At 42.7% G+C, this 26,618-nt stretch overlaps 2 protein-coding genes across 13 annotated transcripts in view; both read right to left on the bottom strand.

The window, feature by feature from the left end:
- BOLA3 (bolA family member 3) overlaps nt 1-7,652 on the bottom strand; it is a 190,764-nt gene extending 183,112 nt beyond the window's left edge. The window contains exon 1 of the mRNA XM_077958503.1: nt 7,649-7,652. The gene's annotated coding sequence lies outside the window, so the exon portion shown is untranslated. The remainder of the gene's footprint in view (nt 1-7,648) is intronic.
- The window catches only part of SLC4A5 (solute carrier family 4 member 5), a 144,108-nt gene that overhangs the window by 95,850 nt on the left and 21,640 nt on the right, over nt 1-26,618 (bottom strand). For 6 of the 12 annotated variants that reach the window (XR_013402681.1, XR_013402680.1, XM_077959220.1 and 3 more), the window contains exons 2-4: nt 22,972-23,122; nt 16,034-16,100; nt 2,170-2,247 (exon numbers count right to left, since the gene is read on the bottom strand). Coding sequence is in view for 8 of the 12 variants with exons in the window: in XM_077959220.1 (XP_077815346.1) it covers nt 2,170-2,245 (76 nt within the window). In the remaining 4 variants the exon portion in view is untranslated. Of the gene's footprint in view, nt 1-2,169; nt 2,248-9,831; nt 10,002-16,033; nt 16,224-22,971; nt 23,123-26,618 lie in introns of those variants that run through there. The other 6 variants (XM_077959216.1, XM_077959221.1, XM_077959217.1 and 3 more) reach the window with 5 other exon arrangements.

Raw genomic sequence — 26,618 nt, 5'->3', positions numbered from 1 at the left:
AAGACGGAGTCTTGCTCTGTCGCCCAGGCTGGAGTGCAGTGGCCGGATCTCAGCTCACTGCAAGCTCCGCCTCCCGGGTTTACGCCATTCTCCTGCCTCAGCCTCCCGAGTAGCCGGGACGACAGGCGCCCGCCACCTTGCCCGGCTAGTTTTTTGTATTTTTTAGTAGAGACGGGGTTTCACCGTGTTAGCCAGGATGGTCTCCATCTCCTGACCTCGTGATCCGCCCGTCTTGACCTCCCAAAGTGCTGGGATTACAGGCTTGAGCCACTGCGCCCGGCCAACACTTGTCCTTTTTTTTTTTTTTTTTTAAGAAAGAGGGTCTTGCTATGTTGCCCAGGCTGGCCTCAAACTCTTAGCCTCAAGCAATTCTCCTGCCTCTGTCTCCTGGGTAGCTGGGACTACAGGCACATGCCACTATGCCCAGCTCCTCCTGTGGTTTTAATTGAGCACTTTATATGATTCTGTTTTCTCTCATCTCTGAGTGTATCAATTATACCCCTTAAAAAATTATAGTGGTTGCCCTAGACTTTGCAATATACAGTTAGAATTAATCTATGTCCACTTTCAAATAACACTATACTGTTTCTCAACTGAACTATGGAGAAGCATGTCTAAGCCTTTTAGAGAGATGTTGAATATGCTTTAGAGAGATGTTGTATGAGTCTACTCTGGTTGGTGCATTCCTAGGTACTGGGGGTCAGGTTACTTGGATGTCAGTGTCCAAATCTGTATATAGTCCCAGCTCACCCCACTGCATGCTCTTCTGGATCCCATTCTCCCCTGGATGTAACAGGGATGAAGAAAATGAAGTGGAGATTATTATGAAGTGTGGCCTTGCTTCCTAGGGGACGGGTGTCAGAATGACTAGTTTCCCTTCTTCCTCCTCTCACCTCCCCATATCATGGTGGAACTTCCCTTCCCTACACTGCATTGTTTAAGCAAGCTGCAGTTTGAGATAAGAAGTAGACACTAGCACTTAGAGGTAAGTAGTTCCACTCTAAGGGCTTAGCATATTTGGGTCTTCCAACGACAAGTTCCTATTCTCCACCCTTGAGGCCAGGAATGGAAATGAAAAGAAGCAGGTATTATCAAAAAGACCCCAACCCAAGAGGCAGCTGCCCTGGGTGCTCCCTGGCTTGTCCTTTACTTGATCTGTGGCCATCCTGCCTCTGTGGGACTCAGTGAACTCATCTGTAATGTGGGAATGAAAATCCTTTCTCTACCAAACTGGCATCTGAAAAGATAGAATGGGATCATGTATGAGAACATGATTATGCAAACCGTAAGGGGCCATACACAGGAAGAGTATACTTATTAAAAAAATCAGAGGAGATGGCTGTCAAAAAAATATTTTACTTTCTGTTCTGAATCTAAATTGTCCCATCTTTTCTTGGCTTCTATCATAATCAAAAGAGCATGGTGATTTAGCTGGTGAACTGTGGAGAGTGGCTTGCCCTCACCCAAGTCTACATTCTCCTTCGTGGCTCTGCAGGACCTCTCCTCTCACCGTAAGTATCTTGCAGTTTGGCTCAGGACATGTGCCAAGTTCTCCTAGCAACTCTTTAGGGCATTTTTCTTGCTTGACAGCTCCAAAGTGGCTCTACGCATTCTGCAGCTCACAGAGCCTGTAGGTGGACAGTGAGGTTGGTATTTTCCTTCACATGGGGCTGGGGTAATGATGGCACTAGCCACCCGTCTGACTGCCTTTTCATAAGCCCTGTGGCTTCTTCTCTGTAGTGTGTAGGAGGCTTCTGGCCTCTAAAGTCAGCAATTCTGGAGCAACAGAAATACCTGCCACCCCAACATCCTCTTGCACTGGTTTTAACTGAGCTGGCAGTTTGGGAATCTATTAATATAAAATGTTGATATTTGGCATTTATTATGGTTTGCAGATCTTGTAAAATTAGGTGAGTTACATTTTGTGTTGGGGAAGCTATACTCTAATCCACACAGGCAAAGTGGCAGTTTCCTGTCTCCGGCCTGACCATGCAGTCACCTGGGGGATACCATGAAGGCTGGTCCCACCAGCCTCAAGGAGACACTGTGGATGAGTCAGGAAAAGGGACCTGCTCCCTAGACTCTCCAGCTGCAAGAGTTGTTATAAAGACATCCAGAGAATTCTCAGTGCCTCCTGAGATTTGCGTAAAGTCCTCAAAGTGACCTCACCTTTCTGATCCGGAAATCTCCTCCTGTGGTTAGTGTGGTCCAGCTTTCCTACCCCAGCCTTCTCCTTCACCTTCATGACTATAAAGTAAAAGGAACACAGCCTCAAAATGTATACATTAAAAAGGGTAGGATTTCAAGGATAAATGGCCAAATCCATAGTCACAATGGGAGATTTTAATACAGATAAAAAACTAAGAAAAAAGGACATATAGCCGGGTGTGGTGACTCACAACTGTAATCCCAGCACTTTGAGAGGCTGAGGCGGGTGGATCACCTGAGGTCAGGAGCTCAAGACCAGCCTGGCCAACATACTGAAACTCCATCTCTACTAAAAATACAAAAATTAGCCAGGTGTGGTGGCATGCGCCTATAATCCCAGTTGCTAGGGAGGCTGAGGCAAGAGAATCTCTTGAACCCGGGAGGTGGACTTTGCAATGAGCTGAGATTGCACCACTATACACCAGCCTGGGCAACAGAGCAAGACTCTGTCTTAAAAAAGAAAAAAAAAAAGGACATATAAACAAATTGAAGAATAATTTCAAACAGAGAACACACTTCCTTTTCAAGTACAAATGACACCATTTACAAAGAAAGTACATATACTAGGTCACAGAAAAGCCTCAGAAAAGTAACTTTATTATGCTTCTATAGTTTATATATAATAAGCCAAATTTATATTGTGGTTTCCTATTAAAACCATCATTCAAAATTATTTTATATAAATATACTTGTATATATAGTAATTTCTAATCATGGGTTTAACAGGAAACCACAATAGAAATTATTAAATATTTGAACTCAACATTTATAAATACAACATATTGAAACTTGTGGGATGCAGCATACTTAGAGGGAACAAGGAAAGAAGGCAATTACTTTAAAAGATTATTAAGATAGCGGCTGGGCGCGGTGGCTCAAGCCTGTAATCCCAGCACTTTGGGAGGCCGAGACGGGCGGATCACGAGGTCAGGAGATCGAGACCATCCTGGCTAACATGGTGAAACCCCGTCTCTACTAAAAAGAATACAAAAAACTAGCCGGGCAAGGTGGCGGGCGCCTGTAGTCCCAGCTACTCGGGAGGCTGAGGCAGGAGATTGGCGTGAACCCAGGAGGCGGAGCTTGCAGTGAGCCCAGATCGCGCCACTGCACTCCAGCCTGGGCGACAGAGCGAGACTGCATCTCAAAAAAAAAAAAAAAAAAAAGATTATTAAGATAGGCAGTCGAGCCAGGTGTGGTGGCTCACACCTGTAATCCCTCCACTTTGGGAGGCCAAGGCAGAAGGATTGCTTGAGGCCAGGAGTTCATGACCAGCCTGAGCAACATAATGAGACTTCATCTCTATAATACACACACATATATATATCTTGTTAGATATATGTGTATATATATATTAGATACATATTTTATAAATATATATATGTGTGTGTATATATAAATATGCACCAGGTGTGATGGTGTGCTGTAGTCCTAAGCTACTTGGGAGGCTGAGGCGGGAGGATCATATGAGTCCAGAAGTTTGAGGCTGCAGTGAGCCATATATGATTGTGCCACTACATTACAGCCTGGGTGACAGAGTGAGACTCTGTCTCTATGAAAAAGAAAAAAAAGAAAAAACAAAGGCATTCTATGTAAGATCAATCAGAAGAAAAGAAGAATTTTAAGTAAACAACACTAGGAATGAAAAAGGGACATAACTTAAAATATAGTTGGGAATTTAAAAATTATAATTCCATTAAAAAATTCATGCCAATTAATTTAAAAACTTAAATAATAACAATAAAACTTAAACAATAACAATTACATTGCTATGTGCCAGATACTATTTTAAGTGCTTTGCATATGTGATTTAATTGAATCTTCTCAACAATCCTATGAAATAAATAACATTATTATTCCCATTTTACAAATGAGGAAACCCAGACACAGAGAGCTTAAATGACTACCCACATGGAAAAACAAAACCAGACAATCTGTTTCTGGAACTAGAACCCTTAGCCACAAGGCTAATAAATGGATACTTCACTACAAAAGTAATAGAAGTATCAAAATTGACTTTAAAAAAATTAGAAAACCTAAATTAACCAATAACAATTGAAATGATTGTAGGAAAGGCACCACAATCAGTCATATATTGATAATTATTGAAGTTATGCTACAAAAGATTTGAAAAAAAAAAAGAGTTGTAAACTAAAAATAAAATCCTAAGCCTCCCCACCAACTGAATGGACTCCCTCTTGGCCAAGGGGATCCCAGGCATATATTAAAAACCGAAATCCTGGCCAAGACAGGATAGGAGGTCAGACACACCTTGTTATATTCTCTCCTTTTTGCAGTGTAGACATAACTGATCAGCATTTATGTTAAAATTGAGAATAAGACTAACAGAACAGATCCTTTGTGGCAATAAGGTACCAAACTATAAACAAGACCTAAAGCCAGGCCAGGCAAGGGTTAAGTCATGCACACCTACACTTGAAGAATAGCTGTGTCCTAACTGCCACAAGGTTTTTCTTTTCCTCTAGCAGCTAAACAAGCACTGGCCTTGAGACAAGCAATATTAGAACAATTCGCAGCACATCTACCAGCAGACGCTGACTAACCAACCCCCTGCTCCATAAGCCATAACTATAGCTTTGATTGGACAAAAGACTGACTTCAGTAACTTTCTCCTGATAAGATCACGAACCATGGACTGGTTCTGGTCAGTTTACAGAGGCTGTGCACTTGAACTCCTACAAAGATATTCTAATGTATAATGCCTAATGTAATACATTTAAATGTAACAGCCCCATCCCAAGGTGAATATGGGCATGTGTAATATGCATGTTTGTTCAATACACATGTATCAGGACCACCTTCATGAATATTCATAGATCCTCCTGTAATCTATTGAATATGCATGTTTGGCCAACCCAGTCATTACCCCTCTTCCTTTGAAGTGCCCATCTCTGATCTAACCCTAAGGCTGTGGTTCCCAGCCTGTAACATGGCCACCTTGCAGCCTGTAACCCTTTACAAGAAATACTTCTCTCTAAATGCATAGATTATGTGATTTTTAAGTTAATAGGGTCATCATCATTTATTTTACTTTTGTTGTGTTTGAAAATTTTTCTATAATGCAAAGAAAAATAAACACCAGGAACAGATAGTTTTTTAAAATGTTTTATCTGAACCTTCAAGGATTAGATAGCTTCTACATATACAAAATGTTTCTCAAAGATAGAAATAGGACATCAGAGGCAATAGGGACATCTGAAGACCATGATGCAGAGTGGGCTGAACACAGGGGAGATGGTGGGAAATCTTCATAAGGAGTTCTGATTAAATCCTCAGGTCTCTCTTCTAGGCTCTAGTCTCCTATAATGCCCCTTCTACTCAGAATATGGAGGTGCCCTGTAGGAGACTAAAGCCTAGGACAGAAGATCCCTGGATAGCTGAGGGCAAAAAGGAGTTAATTTCACTGGGGAAACAAAAAGGAGTTAAGTAAATGCAGTTAGCCCCTCAGCCCTTTGCCTGTTGGACTCCTAGAACCCTAATGAAGGTTAGGCCCTCCAGGCAGGACATTGGAGAACTTTCAGATTCCAACATTTTGGGGACCTCTGGCAAAATGGCAAGGGCTGCATCCAATTGCCCACTGTAAGTCTATCATTCAACAAGTCCAGCCTGGCCACTTGGCAGCTGTTTAGCAGTTCCACTTCAAAACATGAACAGCCAGCCAAGAATCACCAGAATGACAGATACCAAAACAAACAAGAAAAGAAAAAGTCCAAGGAAACAGGAGCAATGTAGGCAGCCAAAGAAACCATTAAAACTATGTAGTAGCAAATGCCACAAAAGCAAAAATAGACAAATGGTACTTAATTAAACTAAAAAGCTTCTACATAGCAAAATAAACAATGAACAAAGTAAACAGACAACCTACAGCATGAAAAAAAAATATTACACACTGTGCATGTGACAAAGAGCTAATATCTAGAATCTGCGAGGAACTCAAACAACTCAAAAAGAAAAAACAACCCCATTAAAAAGTGGGCAAAGGACATGAACAGATATTTGGCAAAAGAAAACATAGAAATGGCCAACAAACATAAAAAATGCTCAATATCACCAATCATCAGAGAAATGCAAATTAAAACCACAAAGGGATATCATCTTACACCAGCCAGAATGGCTATTATTAAAAAGTCTAGGCCTGGCAAGGTGGCTTATGCCTGTAATCCCAGCAGTTTGGGAGGCCGAGGTGGGGGGATGGCCTGAGGTCAGGAGTTCAAGATCAGCCTGGCTAACACAGTAAAACCCCGTCTCTACTAAAAATACAAAAATTAGCCAGGTGTGGTGGTGCGTGCCTGTAATCCCAGATAGGAGGCTGAGGCACGAGAATCGCTTGAACCCGGGAGGCAGAGGTTGCAGACTGAGATTGTGCCACTGCGCTCCAGCCTGGGCAACAGAGTGAGACTCTGTCTTACACACACACACACACACACAAAGTCTAAAAATAACACATGTTGGCCAGGCTGCAGAGAAAACATGCACTGTTGGTGGGAATGTAAATTAGTACAACCTTTATGAAAAACAGTATGGAGGATTCTCAAAGAACTAAAAATAAAACTACCATTTGATCCAGCAATCCCACTACTGGTATATGCCCAAAGGAAAAGAATCATTATATTAAAAAAGATACCAGCACTTGTATGTTTATTGCAGCACTATTCACAATAGCAAAGATATGGAATCAACTTAAGTGTAATCAATGTAGGATTGGATAAAGAAAATGTTATATATATATATATATATATATATATATATATATATATATATGTGTGTGTATATTTATAATGGAATGCTACTCAGCCATAGAAAATGAAATCATGTCTTTCGCAGCAACATGGATGAAACTGGAGGCCATTACCCTCAGTGAAATAACTCAGAAACAGAAAGACAAATCCTGTGTGTTCTCACTTAAAAGTGGGAGCTAACAATTGGTACACACGGACATGTAGAGTGAAATACCAGACACTGGAGACTCCAAAAGATAGGAGGGTAGGAGGGGGTGAGGGTTGAAAAGTGACCTATTGGGTACACTGTTCACTGTTCGGGTGATGAGTACCCTAAACTCAAACTTCACCACAATGGTATGCATGTAAGAAACCTGCACTTTTACTCCCTAAATATATATTTTAAAATGTTTAAGTTATTTTAAAAACTATGTAACTGGTGCTCACTTTAGTAGCACATATACTAAAATTGGGATAATAAAAGATTAGCATGACCCCCATGCAAAGATTACAAAACAAAGACAAAAACAAAGATAGTTAATATCTTCAAGGAGATTGTTATAGGTTTGTTTAATATAGTTCCTTCCTTGGCATCCAGTTTTTGGCCTGACATAAGTTGTTTGAAACCCAATTAGTTGTACTCCTTTGGCCTAGTTAAAACTTCCCCTCCCATGTGATTCTCGCTCTCTCTCTCTCTCTCTCTCCCCCCCATTCACTGATTGAACATCCTACTGCCTCTTGACTTCCCACCAGCTACCCCTAACCTCTCCAAGATCTGTAAGTAATAAATTTTTTCTGTTTTATGCATTTTGGTTTCATTGTGTCTCACCTGACCACCTAAACCTTATTTTCCTCCTGGTTAGAGCTCTCCTAGAAAGTGGCTATCTTGGTTTCTGGCTACTCTGCAGGGATAGCTCTCAAGACCAAATTAGAGGAAATCACAACAGAGACAAGAAAAGACATTGTATTCATGACAACAAGAAAAGCAGAATTAAAAATATCTTAGAAGAAAATTTTCAATAAAAGACTTGGAACATAAATTTGAAGGAGTATATCAGATAATAGAACACAAATAAAAGAGATTAAACAAATACTATGATAAAACAAGAAAACCAGAGAATCAATCCAGGAGGCCCAAACATCAAAGTAATAGGAATTCCCAAAACAGAGATAAAAAAATAGTGGAGAGAAAATTATCAATGAAATAACATGAGAATATTTTCCAGAACTGAAGGATTTGAATTTTCTGATTGAAAGAACTTTCATTCAGCTCAGAAAAAATAATTTTAAAAAAAATCCACTCCAAGTCACATGTTTATGAAGCATTAGGACATCATGGATAAAAAGATCTTAAAAGCTTCCAGAAAAAAATAAGTCACCTACCAAGAATCTGAAACAAGAATTGACATCAGATTTCTCAATCACTATAGTAGAAGCTACAAGACAATGAAATCATGCTTCCAAAAGTGAGACAAAATTATTTCTAACCTAGAATTCCAGTCCCAATCAAGCTATCAATCAAGTGGGAGAGTAGAATAGGGGCATTTTCAGACATAAACTATCTCAAAAATTTACCTTCGATGCACCTTTATTTCAGGAAGTGATTGAAGGAGGAACTCTAACAAGATGAAGGACTTGCACTAAGAAAGAAATTAAGTCTGGAAAACGGGATTCACCACAAAAGATGGGCAAAGAAAAGTCGCCGGAGAAGAACCCTGCAACAGTCCAGAGAGCAACAGGCACATTTTAGAGCAGGCACTGGACAGGATGTCCTCAGGAAAAAACTTGGTTCTGAAAAATGGTCTTGATGTGTTTGACTATTACGAGAGGATACAAAAAGCTTGTCAAGAATAGTCACAGAAAGGAAAAGTAATCATGGTACACTATACTCAACTGTGGGCAATATTTACACAGTCATAATAAATCAAGTGAGTGTTAATTTCCCTGAAAATAGCAATAGAAACAGGGTTGATATTCCACCGACATGCATTGGTATGGCTGCTGTTTATGGTTGGTGTCCATTTTTAGTGATCAGGTATTCATTTTGGTTGGTCAACATCAGTACCATGTTGGTTGTTAAATATTTTGAACATCACCACTGGATGTAACTATTTGGAGAGTATAAAACACCTGTGGAGAATGCTGCTAGCTACTTCCCTGATGCCCATTGCCCTTGCTGCTCTGACTTTCTGACTTCTGCTCCAGCCACAGTAGCACTATGGCCAACTAAAAAGAATCACTTCCCTCAGATGCTCTTCAGCTCTCTCTGGCTGAAGAGCTGCAGGAGAAAGAACTTGAGGAAGGAGTCCCTTCCTAGATAAAGCATTTTCAGAAGAAAGCCCCTTCACTTTTCCTTTTTCTTCCTTGCTGGATAGAGTTGCCAAGTTTAGCAAATAAAACTAGTTTGCTCAGTTACATTTGAATTTCAGATAACAACAAATAACTTTGAGTGTATGTTTGGTACAATATTTGGGATATACTTCCACTAAAAATTACTTGTTGACAAAGGTGACCTAGATGTGGTTACTGAAAACCATACCTGGGTCATATGACAAAGGACTCTAGGAAAGTAAGTTTTTACTGGAAAAAAATAAAATTGAGTCTGTCAGTAAGGGAAAAAGGGAGAATGGGCATTGGGTAGTTATCTAGCATGTCTGCTACACTGCCCAACATCCATTCCCTCTTCTTCTTGCCTATTTACAAAACTCCATTTTGTTCAGGTAGAGACACAGGGCCCTTGATTGCCAGCAGTCACCTTCCCTAGGCTCAGGCATGAGTTGGGATCTATATAAACCATTAATGGTAATCTGGTTGCCCTTAGCCAGTCACTGACTTTAGGAGTAGTCATGTGACACTATTCTAGCCGATGAGATTTAGGTAGAAGTACCTTGGGTAAGACTTCCAGGAAAGCTTTTATTTTCCTGATTGAAAGTGACACAGTTGGAATGCATAGTTTGTCCTTTACCCTCCTCCTTTCTTGCACGGACCTTGAGACTTTGAGATAAAGCAGCCATCTTGCAACAATGAGGTGACAGGTATGAAGATCAAAGGCACAGGCTAAGGACAAAGCAGAAGGATAAGACAAATCTGGGTTCCTGAGAATATCACTGAGCTCTGGAGTGCTTATCCCTGGATTTCCTGTTACCTGAAAAAAAAAAAAATCTCTATATTTAAACTGCTAGCTAAGTTTTATGTTACTTTTAGCTGAGGCCTTCCTAACTGACACATAATGGATAACTATGGACAGTTCAAATGAATGAACTAGATTTTTATGTATTAACATGTCTAAATCTCAAAAACATATTGAGAAAAACAAAGTTGTAAAACAAAATGATATTATTTATATAAAACTTTCAAACAAACAAAACACTACCAATACTGATTATAGTTACATTTATAAGTAATAAAATCATAAAATTATGCAGAGGAATGATACACACCAACTTCAGGTTACTTCTGGGGAGGGATAAAGTTAATGATGCTTGATGATCTTTGGTATTTTGGATAGATTATACATATACATGTAGGTATGAAACAAATATGATAAAATGTTAACATCTGTTAATTCTGGACAGTAATATATCAATATCTGTCATATTGTACACATTTGAGGTATTTTATTATTAAATTTTTTTAAGTACTTTTTAAAATAACTAAGAGGTCTCCCCAACACTATGAGATAATAGTCTCACGCAAAATGGGTCAACTGAGGACTCTGCACAAAAAATGACTGGGAAAAAAACTCCCCACACTTTGCTAGATCATTATGAAATTTTAGAACAGTGACTATGAAGAAAAGAAAGATCCTAAAAACTTGTAGAGTGAAACAATCAGAAACAGGTCACCTGTCAATGAATAGAAAAGCAGAAGACTCCTCCTCAGCAAGTTGAATAAGAGAAGATAATGGGCAGGGTGCGGTGTCTCACGCCTGTAATCCCAGCACTTTGGGAGGCTGAGGCGGGTGGATCACCTGAGGTCAGGAGTTCAAGACCAGCCTGGCCAACATGGTGAAACCCCGTCTCTATTAAAAATACAAAACTTAGCTGGGTGTGGTGGCACATGCCTGTGATCCCAGCTAATTAGGAGGCTGAGACACGAGAATTGTTTGAACCCAGGAGGTGGAGGTTGCAGTGAGCTGAGATTGTGCCACTGCACTCCACCTGGGTGACAGAGTGAGACTTTGTCTCAAAAAAAAAAAAAAAAAAAAAAAGAGACAGAAGAGAATGATAGAGCAAAACCACCCCAAATCCAAGGGAGAATGATTTCCAACCTAACATTCTCCACCCAGTCAAACTGCCAGTTCAGAGTAAGGGTAAAAGACATTTTCAGACACGTAAAAAATTATTTTACTTCTCTTTCATAACTTCCTAGGAAGTTCTTTAAAAAAGTTACCCATCATTAATCAAGAAGGGGAAGACAATGATATGCAGGAGAGAGTGGATGGAATCAGAATAATGAAGAGCAGTCCCCAGATGACAGCCGTGTCCTCAAAAATCAATCAGTCCTCAAAAGAACTAGAAAATGAGGCTTCGGAAGGAGCCGCCCAGGGGAAAAAATGAAATGTGAAAGATTTGATACACTCTTGGAGATTTTGGAACAACTCAAGAAAGTGACAGAAAATGCAAAGAAAAAAGGTAGCAATTAGAAATACCAGGGAAAAATTAAAACTCTGCAAGGAATAAAATGTGATCATGGCATGTAATCATGAGTATAAACACTGCTTTTTGAATGAATTAAAAATTGTGATGATATTCTACACTGGGAGGATAAAAAATAGATGTCTGTGGTTGTAAGTTAAATATTCACTTGTAAGTGGCTAATATCTAACTTCAATAAATAGCAGGAATAATTACTACTATCATTATTATTAAAAGGCAGCCAACAAAAAAAGCTAAAAGAATTCCTAGTGGTTATCTTTGGGAAGTGGAACTGTGACATATGGAGGAAGCTGGAATGGAGTTCCATTGCTTTTTATGGAAAGCTCTTACATGTGTTAATTTATTTTTAAATTATAGCTTTTTTATTTTAAACATTTTAAAGTAAATAATTTAATATGCCATGTGTTCCTACTTTATGTGATAATCGTATACTTGAAAATTAATGGTTAAATCTATTTATTCAAAGTGAATCATGTTTAAAATACTTAGCAGAATTACACAACAAAGAACCCTTTAAGGCAGTGGTTCTCAAACTTGGGCGTGCATCGTAATACCTAGAAGGCTGCTTTCTGTTTGTTTTCTTAGAGTTGGGGTCTCGCTTTGTCACCCAGCCTGGAGTTCAATGGCGCAATCACAGCTTACTGCAGCCACCAACCTCTAGGCTCAAGCAATCCTTCCATCTCAATCTCCAAAGTAGCTGGGATTACACATGTGAGCAGCTCCAGAAAGCTTGTTAAAATAGATTGCTGGGTCTCATCCCCAGAGTGCCTGATTCCATAGCTCTAGGTTGGGGCCTGGAAATGTACATTTCCAACAAGTTCCCAGTTGCTGCTGCTGATGCTGATCCAAGGACCACATTTAAAACCTCTATTTTAAGAAAGTAACTCCCCATTTATATTTTTTATTAAATTGGGTCAGTTGGTGATTTTTAAAAAGCTGATATCTTCCTACTCCAGTATGGTGTGAAGAGTACAGAGAAGGTGAGTAACAGATTTCTTTTCCTATAGAAAACCATCTTCAAATGTCTTAGTGGGTGACTCCATGTCTCTCCAAGCCTCCACAGGAAAGACCATGTGACCCAGCCTGGTCAAACACACCCCATTCCAGCCACAGAGATCGGTTCCGGAATGATCCCATGTCCTTAACTGGGCCAATCAGAATTCTTCCCAGGACATTTCTGCTTGATTCATCCAAAAACTCTGCTCATTCTGGCACTGCTAAGCTGATAAGCTTGGAAGTTACTATTTTGCCTGTCACATGGAGAGAAGCATTCAAGAAAAGTAGAGAAACAGAGTCCAGATAACACTGTGACTCCCTGAATCAGTTAATTTTGAACTGTCCTTCTCAGTTGTGTTGAGCTGTTAAATTCATTTTATTTTTTCTCGTGTTTGAGTTGGGTTTCTCATGTTTGCAATCACAAGTGCCTGACTAATGAAAATGAAATAGAGCTTTCCAACATGTTTTTAAAATGTGTTATTTCCTATTTGAAGTACTATGGATTCTCAGATTGGAAAACAAATGAAAGTTTGTTGGAAAAACAATGAAATGCCTGATTGTCACTGACAAATGACAATACATATGCAAACATAGATGAGAACTCTACAAACTACAGAAATATGGAGCTATAATGTAGCTATAATATTTCGATAGATGCATACCTTCCAGTTCTGGACTAGCTGAGACCATTCCTGCCTCATCTCCTCTGTGCCAGGTCCCAACTTCTCACAACTTGAGAGAAGCTCCCTCCCAGGGATATGCAGAAGTAGGAGAAGAACCCAAACTCCCTGACATGATCTTCAAAGGAGTCCATCCATCTGCAGCTGAGTGTTGGCCCTGGGGAAGTGTTTGGATTAGCTCTGCTCTGATTGGCAACTATACTGCCCACTATAAAAGTCCCAACCTAATTCATGAAACAGAATTTCTACCTCCAGCATTTCATATAATGTGTATTCGTTGAATGTCAGGTATTTTGCTTTCATCATCTTACTTAATTCTCACTATAATTTAGTAAGATATATAATTTTCACCCCCATTTTATAGATGAGTAAATGAAGACTAAGAGTTAAGTGATTTGTCCTGGATCAAAGAACCAGCCATGGTGGAGCCAGGGTTCAAACTGGATTCTTTTTGATTCCCAAACCTAAGGAAAGAAGGAAGAAGAAAGGGAGGGGAGGGGAAGGGAGGGGAAAGGGGAAGGGGAAGGGGAAAGGGAAAGGGAAGGGGAGAAGAAGGAAAGGGAAGGGAAGGGAAGGGAGGGGAGGAGGAAGGAAGGAGGAGGAAGGGAGAAAGAAGGAGAGAGAGAGGAAAGAGAGGTAAAGATGTGAGAAACAGAGGGGGCCTGGTATGGGTTACTGACAGTCTTCCACTTCTGGGTTCCAGGCCCTTCCTGAGGCCTGGCTGAACTCCTGTCCACAAGACTTCCCTGGTATTATAATAAATCCCTCCTTGGCAAAAAGGAATTTGATGTTTAAAAAAATAAACATTTTTTAAAAACCCTCTTTTCTCTTCAACTAGCTTCAGCTGATTTGATTTACTTGTATCCAAAAAGTACTAACCAGTACCATCATCCACTACAATATCTTGCCAAAGGAATTGTGCTAGCAACACATCAACCTCTGGCATGCAGCAAATGAGAGGACTTGTAACACTAGTCCCTACCCTGCCCAACTAGCTGTTACTCCCCCATCCATCTTTAGATCATAGATCGCCTTGGCATTCAGCATGCCTTTACAGTGAGGGAACAAAATTCTCTTCTGTCCTGAGTCAAAAGTCACCTTCCATTTCATTGCCCCTACCACTAGCCTGGAATCACATCTGGGATCCCTGAGAATCCAAAACCCTACTGACCAAATCAACACCTGGGCCGGGCGCAGTGGCTCACGCCTGTAATCCCAGCACTTTGGGAGGCCGAGGCGGGAAGATAACAAGGTCAGGAGTTCGAGACCATCCTGGCCAACATGGTGAAACCCCGTCTCTACTAAAAATACAAAAATTAGCTGGGTGTGGTGGTGCATGCCTGTAATCCTAGCTACTCGGGAGGCTGAGGCAGGGCAATTGCTTGACCCCAGGAGGCAGAGGTTGCAGTGAGCCAACATGGCACCACTGCACTCAAAAACAACAAACAAACAAACAAAACAATACTTTAAGCCTGTAAGGCCAAGGATCAGAGTGCTACCCTAGGAAACAGACACACAGGGGTCCCTGCCCAAGCAGCCTGCATGTCCAAAGCAGCAAGGAGGTGGTGACACAGCTAGCTTTAAAGATGTATGGCACATTTTAGCCATCAGAACCCTTTTGATAGAATCATCTGGTGTTTAGGTGCCCACCCTTTCCCTATCCACAAGGGCACATCAATTCAATCCAACAAATCCTTATTGAGTATCCACTTTGTTCCAGATATTTGCACTAGACACTGGGAACAGAACAAAATAGTTGAATTACTAGAGAAGAAGGGTAAAGCATAGTAATGAATCCTTAAGATTAGACGTCCATGTCTCTGGGAAAAACGATAACTGGTAAAAAGGTTGTGCCACATATTCACGGGCCAGATTTTGGGGAGCTTTTCTTTCCACCCCATATTTTAAGCCACTTGACCTTGATATCTAAGAACTCTAGACCAGCCAACATGGTGTCTGGTACACCCCTATGAGAGCCCAAAGTATTTCAGAAAAGGACTTCCCCAAGGGCTTATCTGGGATTATTTTGTGAACTGAATCGACAAGAATGACACGGGGTCATGCTGGGCTTTAGAAAGCTAAGCTAGAAGCCAGAGAAAGGCTACCCTCTCAACCCGTAGCTTGTCCATTGCCTCGGGGCCCTGCAGACTGAAACACCCACGCATGCTCCAGGAGAGAAAGGACAAAACAAACAAATATCCCTAAGAAAACTAGCAGTAGCAAAACCAGGTACCGTATCCAAAACCTAAAACCAAAAATGTGTAATGAAAGGAAACTAGCCATTATTCTGTTTCTATCCTGAGATGTTACATTAGCAGACATAATTTATTTTCCCATGGTTTTCTGGGAAAGAGGTAAGTCTCAGGGTTTTTGCTACTTCATAAATATTTCAGCCAGTCTAACACATTTGACAAAGACAACAGAAATTTACGTGCCTAGAAGAGAAAGATTCAGTTCATTAGATGAGAACAAGATAGAACTAACTCACCACGGTGTCAGACAGAACAGGTCTCCTGTCATTTCTGTTAATTTGGAGTGGTTTTGCACCCAAAAACCTCAAGGCACCAGGGTGACAAAAACAGAAAATCAAATATTCTATACTCATTTGGAAGATTTGCCCAGCTTTTCTGGTATTCTCCTCTTCAGTGTGTGTGAAGCTTACTCTTAAATACTCTGTGTTCATGCTATAAAGCACATTTTCCCTTATCTGCATAGCTCTGTCTACTTTCTCTGAAGCTTCCAGCTGCAAACTTACCTTTGTGTTCTTAGCTCTGGAAACCAGGATCCAAATCCCACGGAGGCCAGAACCACTTGCTCTGTTCCTGTTGGGTGGCAAGAAGGGCTTTCTGTGGTTTCCAGGCTGAACAGTATTTGGGGCATTGGAGATTGACTTCTGAGGCTCAGTGGCAGCCAGCCATGTGACCAAGGTTGGGGGAGGGACGCTCCTGCAGGGTCAGGGATGGATGCCTGGTTGACTGACAGACCAAGGTATAGCAGGGTCTGAATAGAGCTGGCCATGATCAAAGGCAGATGCCTTTGCTCTAAATTTCTTCTTGAATTTTAACTTGGTGATCTTTTTATGGCAGTGGTATACTCCAGCCTTGGTTCTGAAATGCTATTTTATCTCCCTGCATAGTTTTTAACCCAGATTCTTTTTGGATTCTGTCTTGGAGGGATGTTAGAGCTGGAAGAGAACTTGGAGAATCCAGTCCTATCTCAAGGTTGCCCATTTTATACAATGAAAAATTGGGGCCCAGAGAGGGGCAGTGGCATTTCCAGGAACCTATAGAGATGTGGGTCTGTTGTTAGGTACTGGGATGACCCCACTTGGCTCAAAATTACAGCTCACTTGAATGTCTCCAACTTTTATATTGTTAGAGCTTTGAGGACTGCTGAGATGTCGATAAAGGATCTTTTTACATTGCAAGTACCTAAATATTCAGCTGTCAGATTAGGGCATGACTTGGAAATAGTGGCAGTCTGCACTTGTGGTCAATGAGTTTATATAAACATGTGTACTTATTTTTAGGTATCTCTAACTCAATCTTTGTAAAATGCTCCAAGGTGATCTTTTTAGAGGGATCAGGTGACACCAAAAGCTACAGACATTTTTTTTCTTTAACCTCAAAGACCTTGAAGACCTCTCTAGACTACAGCCATGCAGGTAGCCTCCTAGTTCACACCTGTCTCTCCAGCCAAAAGGATGGCTGCTGGCTCTCTGCTGACAAAAGAAGAAGTGGTAGGAATGATGGAGAAAATGATAGAGGCAGAGGTGTTGGTTGTAGAAGTAGCAGTAAAATGGTGGCAAAGTAGATGAAGGTGTGAAGTGTAGATGAAGTTGTGAAGTACAGATACAGGTGATGAGGTATAAATGGAGATGTGGGGTATAGATGGAGGTGTGAGGTATAGATGGAGGTAATGAGATGTAGATAAAGATGATAAATTGGCTGGGCGTAGTGGCTCACGCCTGTAATCCCAGCACTTTGGGAGGGTGAGGCAGGCAGATCACCTGAGGTCAGGAGTTTGAGACCAGCCTGACCAACATGGAGAAATCCCATCTCTACTAAAAATACAAAATTAGCCAGGTGTGATAGTACATGCCTGTAATCCCAGCTACTCAGGAGGCTAAGGCAGGAGAATCGCTTGAACCTGGGAGGTGGAGGTTGCAGTGAGCCAAGATCATGCCATTGCACTCCAGCCTGGGCAACAAGAGTGAAACTCCATCTCAAAAAAAAAAAAAAAAAAAAAAGGTAAGTTGTAGATGGAGGTAAGGAGATGTAGACAGATAGATAGATGGTGAGGTGTAGATGGAAGTGTGAGGTGTAGATGGAGGTGTTGAGGTATAGATGTTAGTGTAAGGTGTAGATAGAGATGGTGAGGTATTAAAAAAAAATTAGCTGGCGTGGTGGCACGTGCCTATAATCCCAGCTACTCGGGAGGCTGAGGCAGGAGAATTGCTTGAACCCAGGAGGCAGAGGTTGCAGCGAGCCAAGATCGTGCCACTGCACTCCAGCCCAGGCAACAGGGCAAGACTCCATCGAAAAAAAAAAAAAAAAAGATGGTGAGGTGTAGATGGAGGTGGTGTGACGTGTAAATGGAGGTGTGAGGTGTAGATGGAGACGATGAGTTGTGAGGTGTAGACAGAGATGATGAGGTGTATGTAGAGAGAGGTGGTGAGGTGAATATGGTGGTTTGAGGTGTAGATGGAGGTTCTGAGGTATAGATGGTGGTGTAAGGTGTAGATGGAGGTGGTGACGTGTATATGGAAGGGATCAGATGTAGATGGAGGTATGAGGTGTAGATGGGGTGTGAAGTGTAGCTGGAAATGTGATATGCGAATGGAGGTGGTGAGGTGTACATGGAAGTGATGAGATGTAGAGGGAGGTAGTAAGTTGTAAACAGAGGCGTGAGGTGGAGATGGAGATGGTGAGGTAGTATATGGTGGTGTGAGGTATAGATGAAGGTGTGAGGTATAGATGGAGGTATGAGGTATACATGGGGGTGGTGAGGTGTAGACAAGGGTGGTGAGGTGTAGATGGTGATGGTAAGGTCTAGATGGAAGTGGTGCGGTCTAGATGGAGGTGTGTGGTGTAGGTGTAGGTGGTGAGATATAGGTGAGGGTGGTGAGGTGTAGATGGTAGTGGTGAGGTGTAGATGGTGGTCATGATGTGTAGATGGAAGTGCTGATGTCTAGATGGAGGTGGTGAGGTCTAGATGGAGGTGTGTGGTATAGATGTAGGTGATGAGGTATAGGTGAGGGTGATGAGGTGTAGATGGTGATGGTGAGGTCTAGATAGAGGTGATGAGGTCTAGATAGGGGTAGTGAGGTCTAGATGGAGGTGTATGGTGTAGGTGTAGATGGTGGTGGTGAGGTCTAGATGGAGGTGTGTTGTTTAGGTGTAGGTGGTGAGGTATAGGTGAGGGTAGTGGGGTATAGATGGTGGTGGTGAAGTCTAGATAGTGGTGGTGAGGTCTATATGGAGGTGGTGAGGTCTATATGGAGGTGGTGAGGTCTAGATGGAGGTGTGCAGTTTAGGTGTAGTTGGTAAGGTATAGGTGAGGGTGGTGAGGTCTAGATGGTGGTGGTGAGGTCTAAATGGAGGTGTATGGTGTAGGTGTAGGTTGTAAGGTATAGGTGAGGTTGGTGAGGTCTAGATGGTGGTGGTGAGGTCTAGATGAAAGTGGTGATGTCTAGATGGAGGTGGTGAAGCCTAGATGGAGGTGTGTGGTTTAGGTGTAGGTGGTGAGGTACAGGTGAGAGTGATGAGGTCTAGATGGTGGTGGCGGTGAGATCTAGATGGAGGTGGTGAGGTCTAGTTGGAGGTGTGCGGTTTAGGTGTAGGTAGTGAGATACAGGTGAGGGTGGTGAAGTGTAGATGGAGGTGGTGATGTCTAGATGGAGGTGACGAAGTCTAGATGGAGGTGTGTGGTATAGGTGTAGGTGGTGAGGTACAGGTGAAGGTAGTGAGGCCTAGATGGTGGTGAGGTCTAGATGAAGGTGTGTGGTTTAGGTGTAGGTGGTGAGGTATAGGTGAGGGTGGTGAGGTCTAGATGGTAGTGGTGAGGTATAGATGGAGGTGGTGAAGTCTAGATGGAGGTGGTGAGGTCTAGATGGGGGTGCATTCTGTAGGTGTAGGTGGTGAGGTATAGGTGAGGGTGGTGAGGTGTAGATAGTAGTGATGAGGTGTAAATGGTAGTGGTGAGGTCTAGATGGAGGTTATGGTATAGGTGGAGGTGGTGAGGTACAGATGAGGGTGGTGAGGTCTAGATGGCAGTGTTGAGGTCTAGCTGGAGGTGGTGAGGTCTAGATGGAGGCGGTGAGGTATAGACGGAGGTGGTGAGGTCTAGATGGAGGTGTATGATGTAGGTGTAGGTGGTGAGGTATAGGTGAGGGTGGTGAGGTGTAGATGATGGTGGTGAGGTCTAGATGCAGGTGTGTGGTTTAGGTGTAGGTAGTGAGGTATAGGTGAGGGTGGTGGGGTGTAGATGGTGGTGGTGACGGTGGTGGTGAGGTCTAGATGGAGGTGGTAAGGTCTAGATGGTGGTGAGGTCTAGATGGAGGTGTGTGGTTTAGGTGTAGGTGGTGAGGTATAGGTGAGGGTGGTGAGCTCTAGATGGTGGTGGTAAGGTCTAGATGGAGGTGGTAATGTCTAGATGGAGGTGGTGAGGTCTAGATGGAGGTGTGTGGTTTAGATGTAGGTGGTGAGGTATAGGTGAGGGTGGTGAGGTGTAGATGGTAGTGGTGAAGTGTGGATGAGGGTGTGATGTGTAGATAGAGGTGGCAAGGTGTAGATTGGGGATGTGAGGCAGTGATAGTGATGAAGGAAGGAGTTAGAAGTCCTTGTGCATGATGGAATAGAAGATTCTTGTTGCTATTACGCTGATAAATGTGGAAGAGCCTGTCCTCCTTTGATTACACGTGAAATGGTGAAACTTCACCATTAGAAGTATGGAGGACCTTATTCTTTCAGAGCCATGGTACCTTTGGGAAATAACTTCACCTCTCTGGGCCTCAGTGTTCTTGGAGCAGAGGTTGCTCTATTAAATGGCATTTGTTAGGGGGAAACCTACCTCTCCCGCTCCAAGCACTTTTGCCTCATCTTATAAAGTGGGAACTTCTGTCCTTGCTGCAGCCTTGAGAAAAGTACTCTCCACTTACTGCTCTACCTCCTAACTCATGGTATCTAGCAGAGGATAAGTGGTTCATGTGCTTGGAGAACTGAAGCACATAAAATGGGCATATGTCATGATTCAGGTTCTTCTGGGTTTTCTCCTTTTGGGAACAGCCCCCCCAGAGAAGGCCTGTGCTTCCCTCCTCTCCTCTTCTTTTCATGGTAAGCTTTCTAGGGTAGGTTCTTGCCTTGTGGGATAGAGGAGTCTTCCAGTTCTGGGTAGATAAGTTTCATTTTGAGGGAAAGAATTAGGAAGCCCAATTGTACATTCAAAACTACATTCTCCAATCAGCTTTAGCTGTCATAAATTTATTTTAAGTCCCAGCTGCTTGACTTCTATATCTTATTTCTCATTTGATTCCAAGGACAGAGGGGTTGTGAACAAGTATCATTCTCAAAGTCCAGCACTGAAGAATTAATAAAAGAGCCCACTTAGACTGGGTTGGACTCAAGGATCTCTTAAGTTTCTTTCAAGCTCTACTGCCCTATGATTCTATGTGTCTAAATGAACTTATCGCTGAAGCAAAATAAATATATATTGATAGTTCTGGGTCAGATGTTGGGATTCTTAAAGGATAACTTCCCAAGCTCTGACTCCCTTCTTTCCTGCTTTTCAACTGGATGAAGACCTCTGATCTTCAAGCATCTTCCTCTTCTCCCCATATACCAGCTCCTCATGGCTTCATTTACTTTCCCTTCCGGTCTGGACATCATAATGAATCCTTTCCTCTCTTCTCTCATTGATACCCATAACCTCTTATTCCTGCCCTGCCAATCTCTTGGGCAAAATCAGACCATTCATTAACTTCTTCCTCCTGCACTAAGTTCTCTTTTGTCTCTGGAGAAAGCCTGTCTTGTGGGAGAGAACAAAGCCAATACACAGAATGGCAGAGGGGTGTCCATTTATGTGTGTGTGCATGTATGTGCATGAAAGAGAGAGAGAGAGGAGGAGGGAGAGAAAGACCTAGTCCTGTGATGTGTATGGCCAACTTCATCCCTGCCCTTCCCTGTGGTTTAGTTTTGTGAGCCAAAAAATGTTGAGAGAAGATATGGCTACCCCTTTTCTCTCTGCTCCCTGTCCTCTGGCCTCCTTCCATGTTACAGCCAAGGACATGCCAAGCCACCCACTCAGCTGTGGCACTGGAGTAAATGCTTGGGGGATACTGTCAATTCTTCCTCACCACCAGAGTGGTAACAGCTGAGGCTCATGCACTGGTCTTGCGGAAAGGGAAAGAACTGGCCCCAGTGGTCCTCAGTCATGTGTGTCTTCCTCTGGGAACATCTGGCAATGTCTGGATCTATTGTGGTTACACTGGAGGGAAGGTCACTACTGGAGGGAGGGTACTTCTGGCCTCTAGTGGGTAGTGGCCAGAAATGCTGCTACTATCCTACAAGGATGGCCCCCACAACAAAAACATTATCTGACCCCAACTATCAATGGTGCCATGGTCAAGAAATCCTGGATTAGGGCATGCAGTCTCTGGTTCTAGGCTCTCACTCAGGCAAAAGGAGCACTCAACACAGGCCCACCTCACTCGCTAGGGATCTGCCAGGAGAGGGAGCTAAAGATTCTTAGTACAGTTGGCCCTCTATATCCATAGATTCCTAATCCAAGGAGTCAACCAACAGCAGATCAAAAATATTTGAAAAACTAAAAATAAATAACAATACAACAATAAAAATAATACAAATACTCCCAAAATACAGTATAAAAAACTATTTACATAGCATTTACATTGTATTCGGTATTAGAAGTAATCTAGAGATGATTTAAGATAAACAGAGGAGGCCGGGCGTGGTGGCTCACGCCTGTAATCTCAGCACTTTGGGAGGCCGAGGTGGGCAGATCACAAGGTCAGGAGATTGAGACTATCCTAGCTAACATGGTGAAACCCCGTCTCTACTAAAAATACAAAAAAAATTTAGCCGGGCATGGTGGCACACGCCTGTAGACCCAGCTACTCGGAAGGCTGAGGCAGGAGAATGGTGTGAACCCAGGAGGCGGAGCTTGCAGTGAGCCAAGATCGTGCCACTGCACTCCAGTCTGGGCGACAGAATAAGACTCCGTCTTAAAAAAAAAAAAAAAGATAAACAGAGGATTGTGTAGGTCACATTTTATGTGAAGGACTTGAGCATCCTCAGATTATGGTATCTGTGGGTGGTCCTGGCACCAATCCCTTGTAGATGCTGAGGGATGACTGTTTGACCTCTGTGCCTCCATTTTCTTCAGATACCTGGTGGAAGGTGATGACTGCTCACTGGGATGGATTCCCTTCCATCTCCTGGCTAAATGCCATCTGAACCCCACCTGAGTTTGACATCTGGAAGTATTTAGGTAGGTCTGACCTAGGACCATGCATGGGGGCAAAATTCTGTGAAGAAAATAGCAGCTTCCTACCCTGGAGAGACCTGCGCGGCTTAGGCCCTTGTTAGTGGGACTGAGGATTAATTTGGGAGCCCTGGCAGGCTCATCTAGAACCTTTACCCACAAGAAGTTCCCCACAGGCTGGGCAAGACTCACCACAGTATGTGCAATTTTTGGCTTCCAGATTGTTTGTGCCAAGTTTTGGCAGGTGGTACAATATTGGCTGCCCCAGATTCTTGTCTGCTTTAGCTGCTTTTGAACCGTGTCCAGGGTTGAGAATGGAACATACTGTGATGGTGTCAGCACTCTGCAGGAAGGTGAAAAAAGGTGAGGGATATGTTAAAGAGAAGCTGAGACACTGTAAGAGGCCAAACCCAGGTGATGCTGTGGAGGAGTTCTCTTTCTTCACCATCCCTATCTACTTCCCAATTGCTGCTGTGGCCTATGGACTCAGCTCACTCTACAGCAGCCACGATGCAAGTCTTGCTGTTCTTCTAACACTCCAGGCTCATTTCCACCTCAGGACCTTTGCACTTACTGTTTCCCCAATCTTCAGCCTGACTTGTTCCCTCATGTATTCAACTCTTTGGTCAAATGCTATCTACCCAAGAACACCTTCCCTGACTAGCCCATCTAAAATGCCCCTCTCTGGTCCTTAACTCTGCTTTATTTGTCTAAGTGGCATTTCTATTCAAAACCATATTATGTGTTTATTCATTTGTTCACTTTTTCTGTCCTCCTAATATGGCACAAAGTTTATCTGATTCACTGATGTATCTCTGATACCTAGAATAGAGCCTGGCTCATAAATAATTGGGTCTAAATCCTGACTCAACTAACTGTGGGATCTTGGGCAGTTTCTCCTTTTTTTTCCACTGCAATTTCCTCAACTGAAAAAAATTCAAATAATAATTATATCTACCTCAATGGTTATCTGAATCAATGTGAAACCTTAGGTCAATGTCTGGCCCACAGGGAACAGTTAGTATTAACTAATAATATTATTATAATTATTACACCCTTAGGGAGAAGCTCACATGTCTATCCTGAGGAGGAGGGGAGGGGGATGAGCAGTATTCCTAGCAGCTTGCAGGGGCGGAACCGTCTTTGTTGCTTCTCCAGGAACCAAGTCCTGTTCTCCCCTCTCGCCTGCTCTCTGCTGCCCTCTGGAGGCCTGCAGTGGAGTTAGGCAGGGAGTGATTCAGGGACGCCACAGATTATGTATCTCCCACGGAGAAGAATGAGGCACTGCTGGATGACAGTCCCTCTACTTAAGCGACCCAGAGCCCAGGGAAGCATCTTGGGCCTTGGCAGAGCTGCCACTGGAGCCATCATTTGACAAACACAATTGGGAATCATTGAGGCCACAGAGGAAATGTGGGTACCTAGGAACTCATTCTTCAGACAGATCCCCAAAGGGAATCAGAACCAGCATGCAGCCAAGCAAGGGCTGCCCCTTCCTTCCCCTCTCCCCAGGCTGTACTTCCTTAGCCAAGGGACAGTTCTCTGATCACCTCAGCCAACCTAAGCTACCCTGGAAAAATACTTCTCACCCTGTGCCCCTGTGCCTCTTGGTCAGAGCGTATGTCACTGGCTGGGCCAAGTGATCTTCATGTCAACCTAAATGAGAGGGCTATGGAAAGACATCCCTCTAGAGACATCTGGGAGCTGATTAACTAACAAGAACATGGAGACACCAGCACTGTGTGATCAAAAGATATAATGGAGGGAAAGATTTCATTTTCAATAAAAACAAAAACCCTAAAACATCTAGAAATAAACTCACCTAGACATGCATGTTTTATATGAGGACACATGGCAAAACTTTGCTAAGAAACATATAATAAGACATCATATTTCTGGATGGGAAAACTGAATAGGGCAAATATGCTTAAGTTCAGACATTTATATATATTTTAAATACAATTCCAAGGGCATTTTGAAGGAAAATGACCCAAAAAATCATGGCTAAAGTATGAGCTTAGAATTTATTGAGTTTTTACTATGTGCTAGGCTCAGGGCTGAGAGCTTTACATACTTGACCTCAATTAATCCTCACAGCAACCTCAAGAGGTTTCTTTTCTCTCTCTCTCTCTCTCTCTCTCTGTTTCTTTCTGAGATAGGATCTCACTCTGTCACCCAGGCTAGAGTGCAGTGGCACTCTCACAGCTCCCTACAGCTTTGACCTTTCAGGCTTAAGCAATTCTCCCGCCTCAGCCTCCCAAATATCTGGGACTATAGGCAGATGCCACACCACACCAGGCTACTTTTTAATTTTTTTGTAGAGATGAGGTCTCAATATGTTGCCCAGGCTGGTCTCGAACTCCTGGGCTCAAGCAATCCTCCCACCTCAGCCTCCGAAAGTGCTGGGATTACAGGCGTAAGTCACCACGCCTGACTGAGGTCATTATTAATATTTATGAAAGACAGGTTGGGAAAGTGATTAAGAGCAGGAGATCACATGACTTTGGACAAGTTACTTATGACTGTGGGAAGTGGCTTCCTCATCTGGAATGATAGCAGCTATCCCATAGGTTTATGGTCAGTATTAAATGAGGTAACATACATGAAACATTGAGAACAGTGCTTGGCAAGTAGAAGCACTGACGTGAACTACTATTATCTTCATTTACAGACGAAGAAACTAAAGCTTAGAGAGGATAACATAATTTGTCCAAGTTCACACAGCTGATAACTGGCTGCCCTGGCCTGGGGGATGGGAGTAGGGAGTCTTGCCTACAAGATCTGAAAAATTATAAAATCATAATAGTTAAAACAGGAAGCACATCTTGTATAAGATATTTTTACATGCCTTGCAAGATCATGTTCTGAAATATTAGTCAATGCCTTCTCCAGCCTGATATTCCCTTTACCTCTCTCCCTTCCCTGCCTCAAATAACCAGGCCATTCTATGCTCAGTGCTGCAGGGAACGTGTGTGAAAACAGAAGGAAGAGGTAAGGAGCCTCTTTCCTTAGGGGAATAGAAAAGACTTCTGGCCTAGACCTAGACCAAAGGGTGGGAGAAAATGGTCATGAGAAAGATCAAGGCGTTTCCTGCCCCTCATATCCAAGAAGAATTCCCCAGAGCAAGGACAAGGACCGGACGGAAGTTGAGAAACATTGACTTTGCTAGGTCCTGGAGGTTGAGGTCCCAATCCCTGCTCCCTGGGCTGAGCCCCACAGAGAAATCAGCATCCTTCACAATCTGTGGATCTGAGAGCAGAGAATAGAATGGCTACTGGGTGTATCTAGGCCAAGAGGAACCTAGGCAAGCTCCCTGAGGCTGCTTGAAGAGGTGGAGAGAGACTTAGACCTCCACAATAACCTGCAGGCACCAGGACCAGATGGGACAAGGATAGATGACATCAAGGGCAGGACCCTTTGTAGGTCACTGAGGGTCTAGAACCCTGCACTCCACCCCACCCCAAATCCAAAATGGAAACTGCAAAGGAAACTCAGAACTGACTGAGATTAAGGGTCAGCACCTTTTTAAAGAGTGGGGCTCAAGTATAGATGAAGGAGAATTTTATAAACAAACTAATTTTTGTTACACACTTGAGTTTAGGGGCTGAAACTGGTATTCTAAAGGATAGATTTTTAAGAAAATAGTGTTGGGAAAATGCACTGTTTAAAAAATCCATTTAGAAGAGAAGATTGGGCAGTGAACAAAGGCAACTTTAAATCATTTGTGGGGCTCAGCACATATTATTGATCTCTGCTCTGAAATTAAAGGTAATTGTTCCTTAAGATTGAGCTGAATTTGCACCCGATCTGCCTTGGACAGTAATCATCTGCCCCTATTG

Source organism: Macaca mulatta, chromosome 13 (genome assembly GCF_049350105.2).
Source record: "Macaca mulatta isolate MMU2019108-1 chromosome 13, T2T-MMU8v2.0, whole genome shotgun sequence".
NCBI lineage: Eukaryota > Metazoa > Chordata > Mammalia > Primates > Cercopithecidae > Macaca > Macaca mulatta.
Note: the sequence above shows the minus strand (reverse complement) of the source record. Positions and strands in the feature narration are given on the sequence as shown.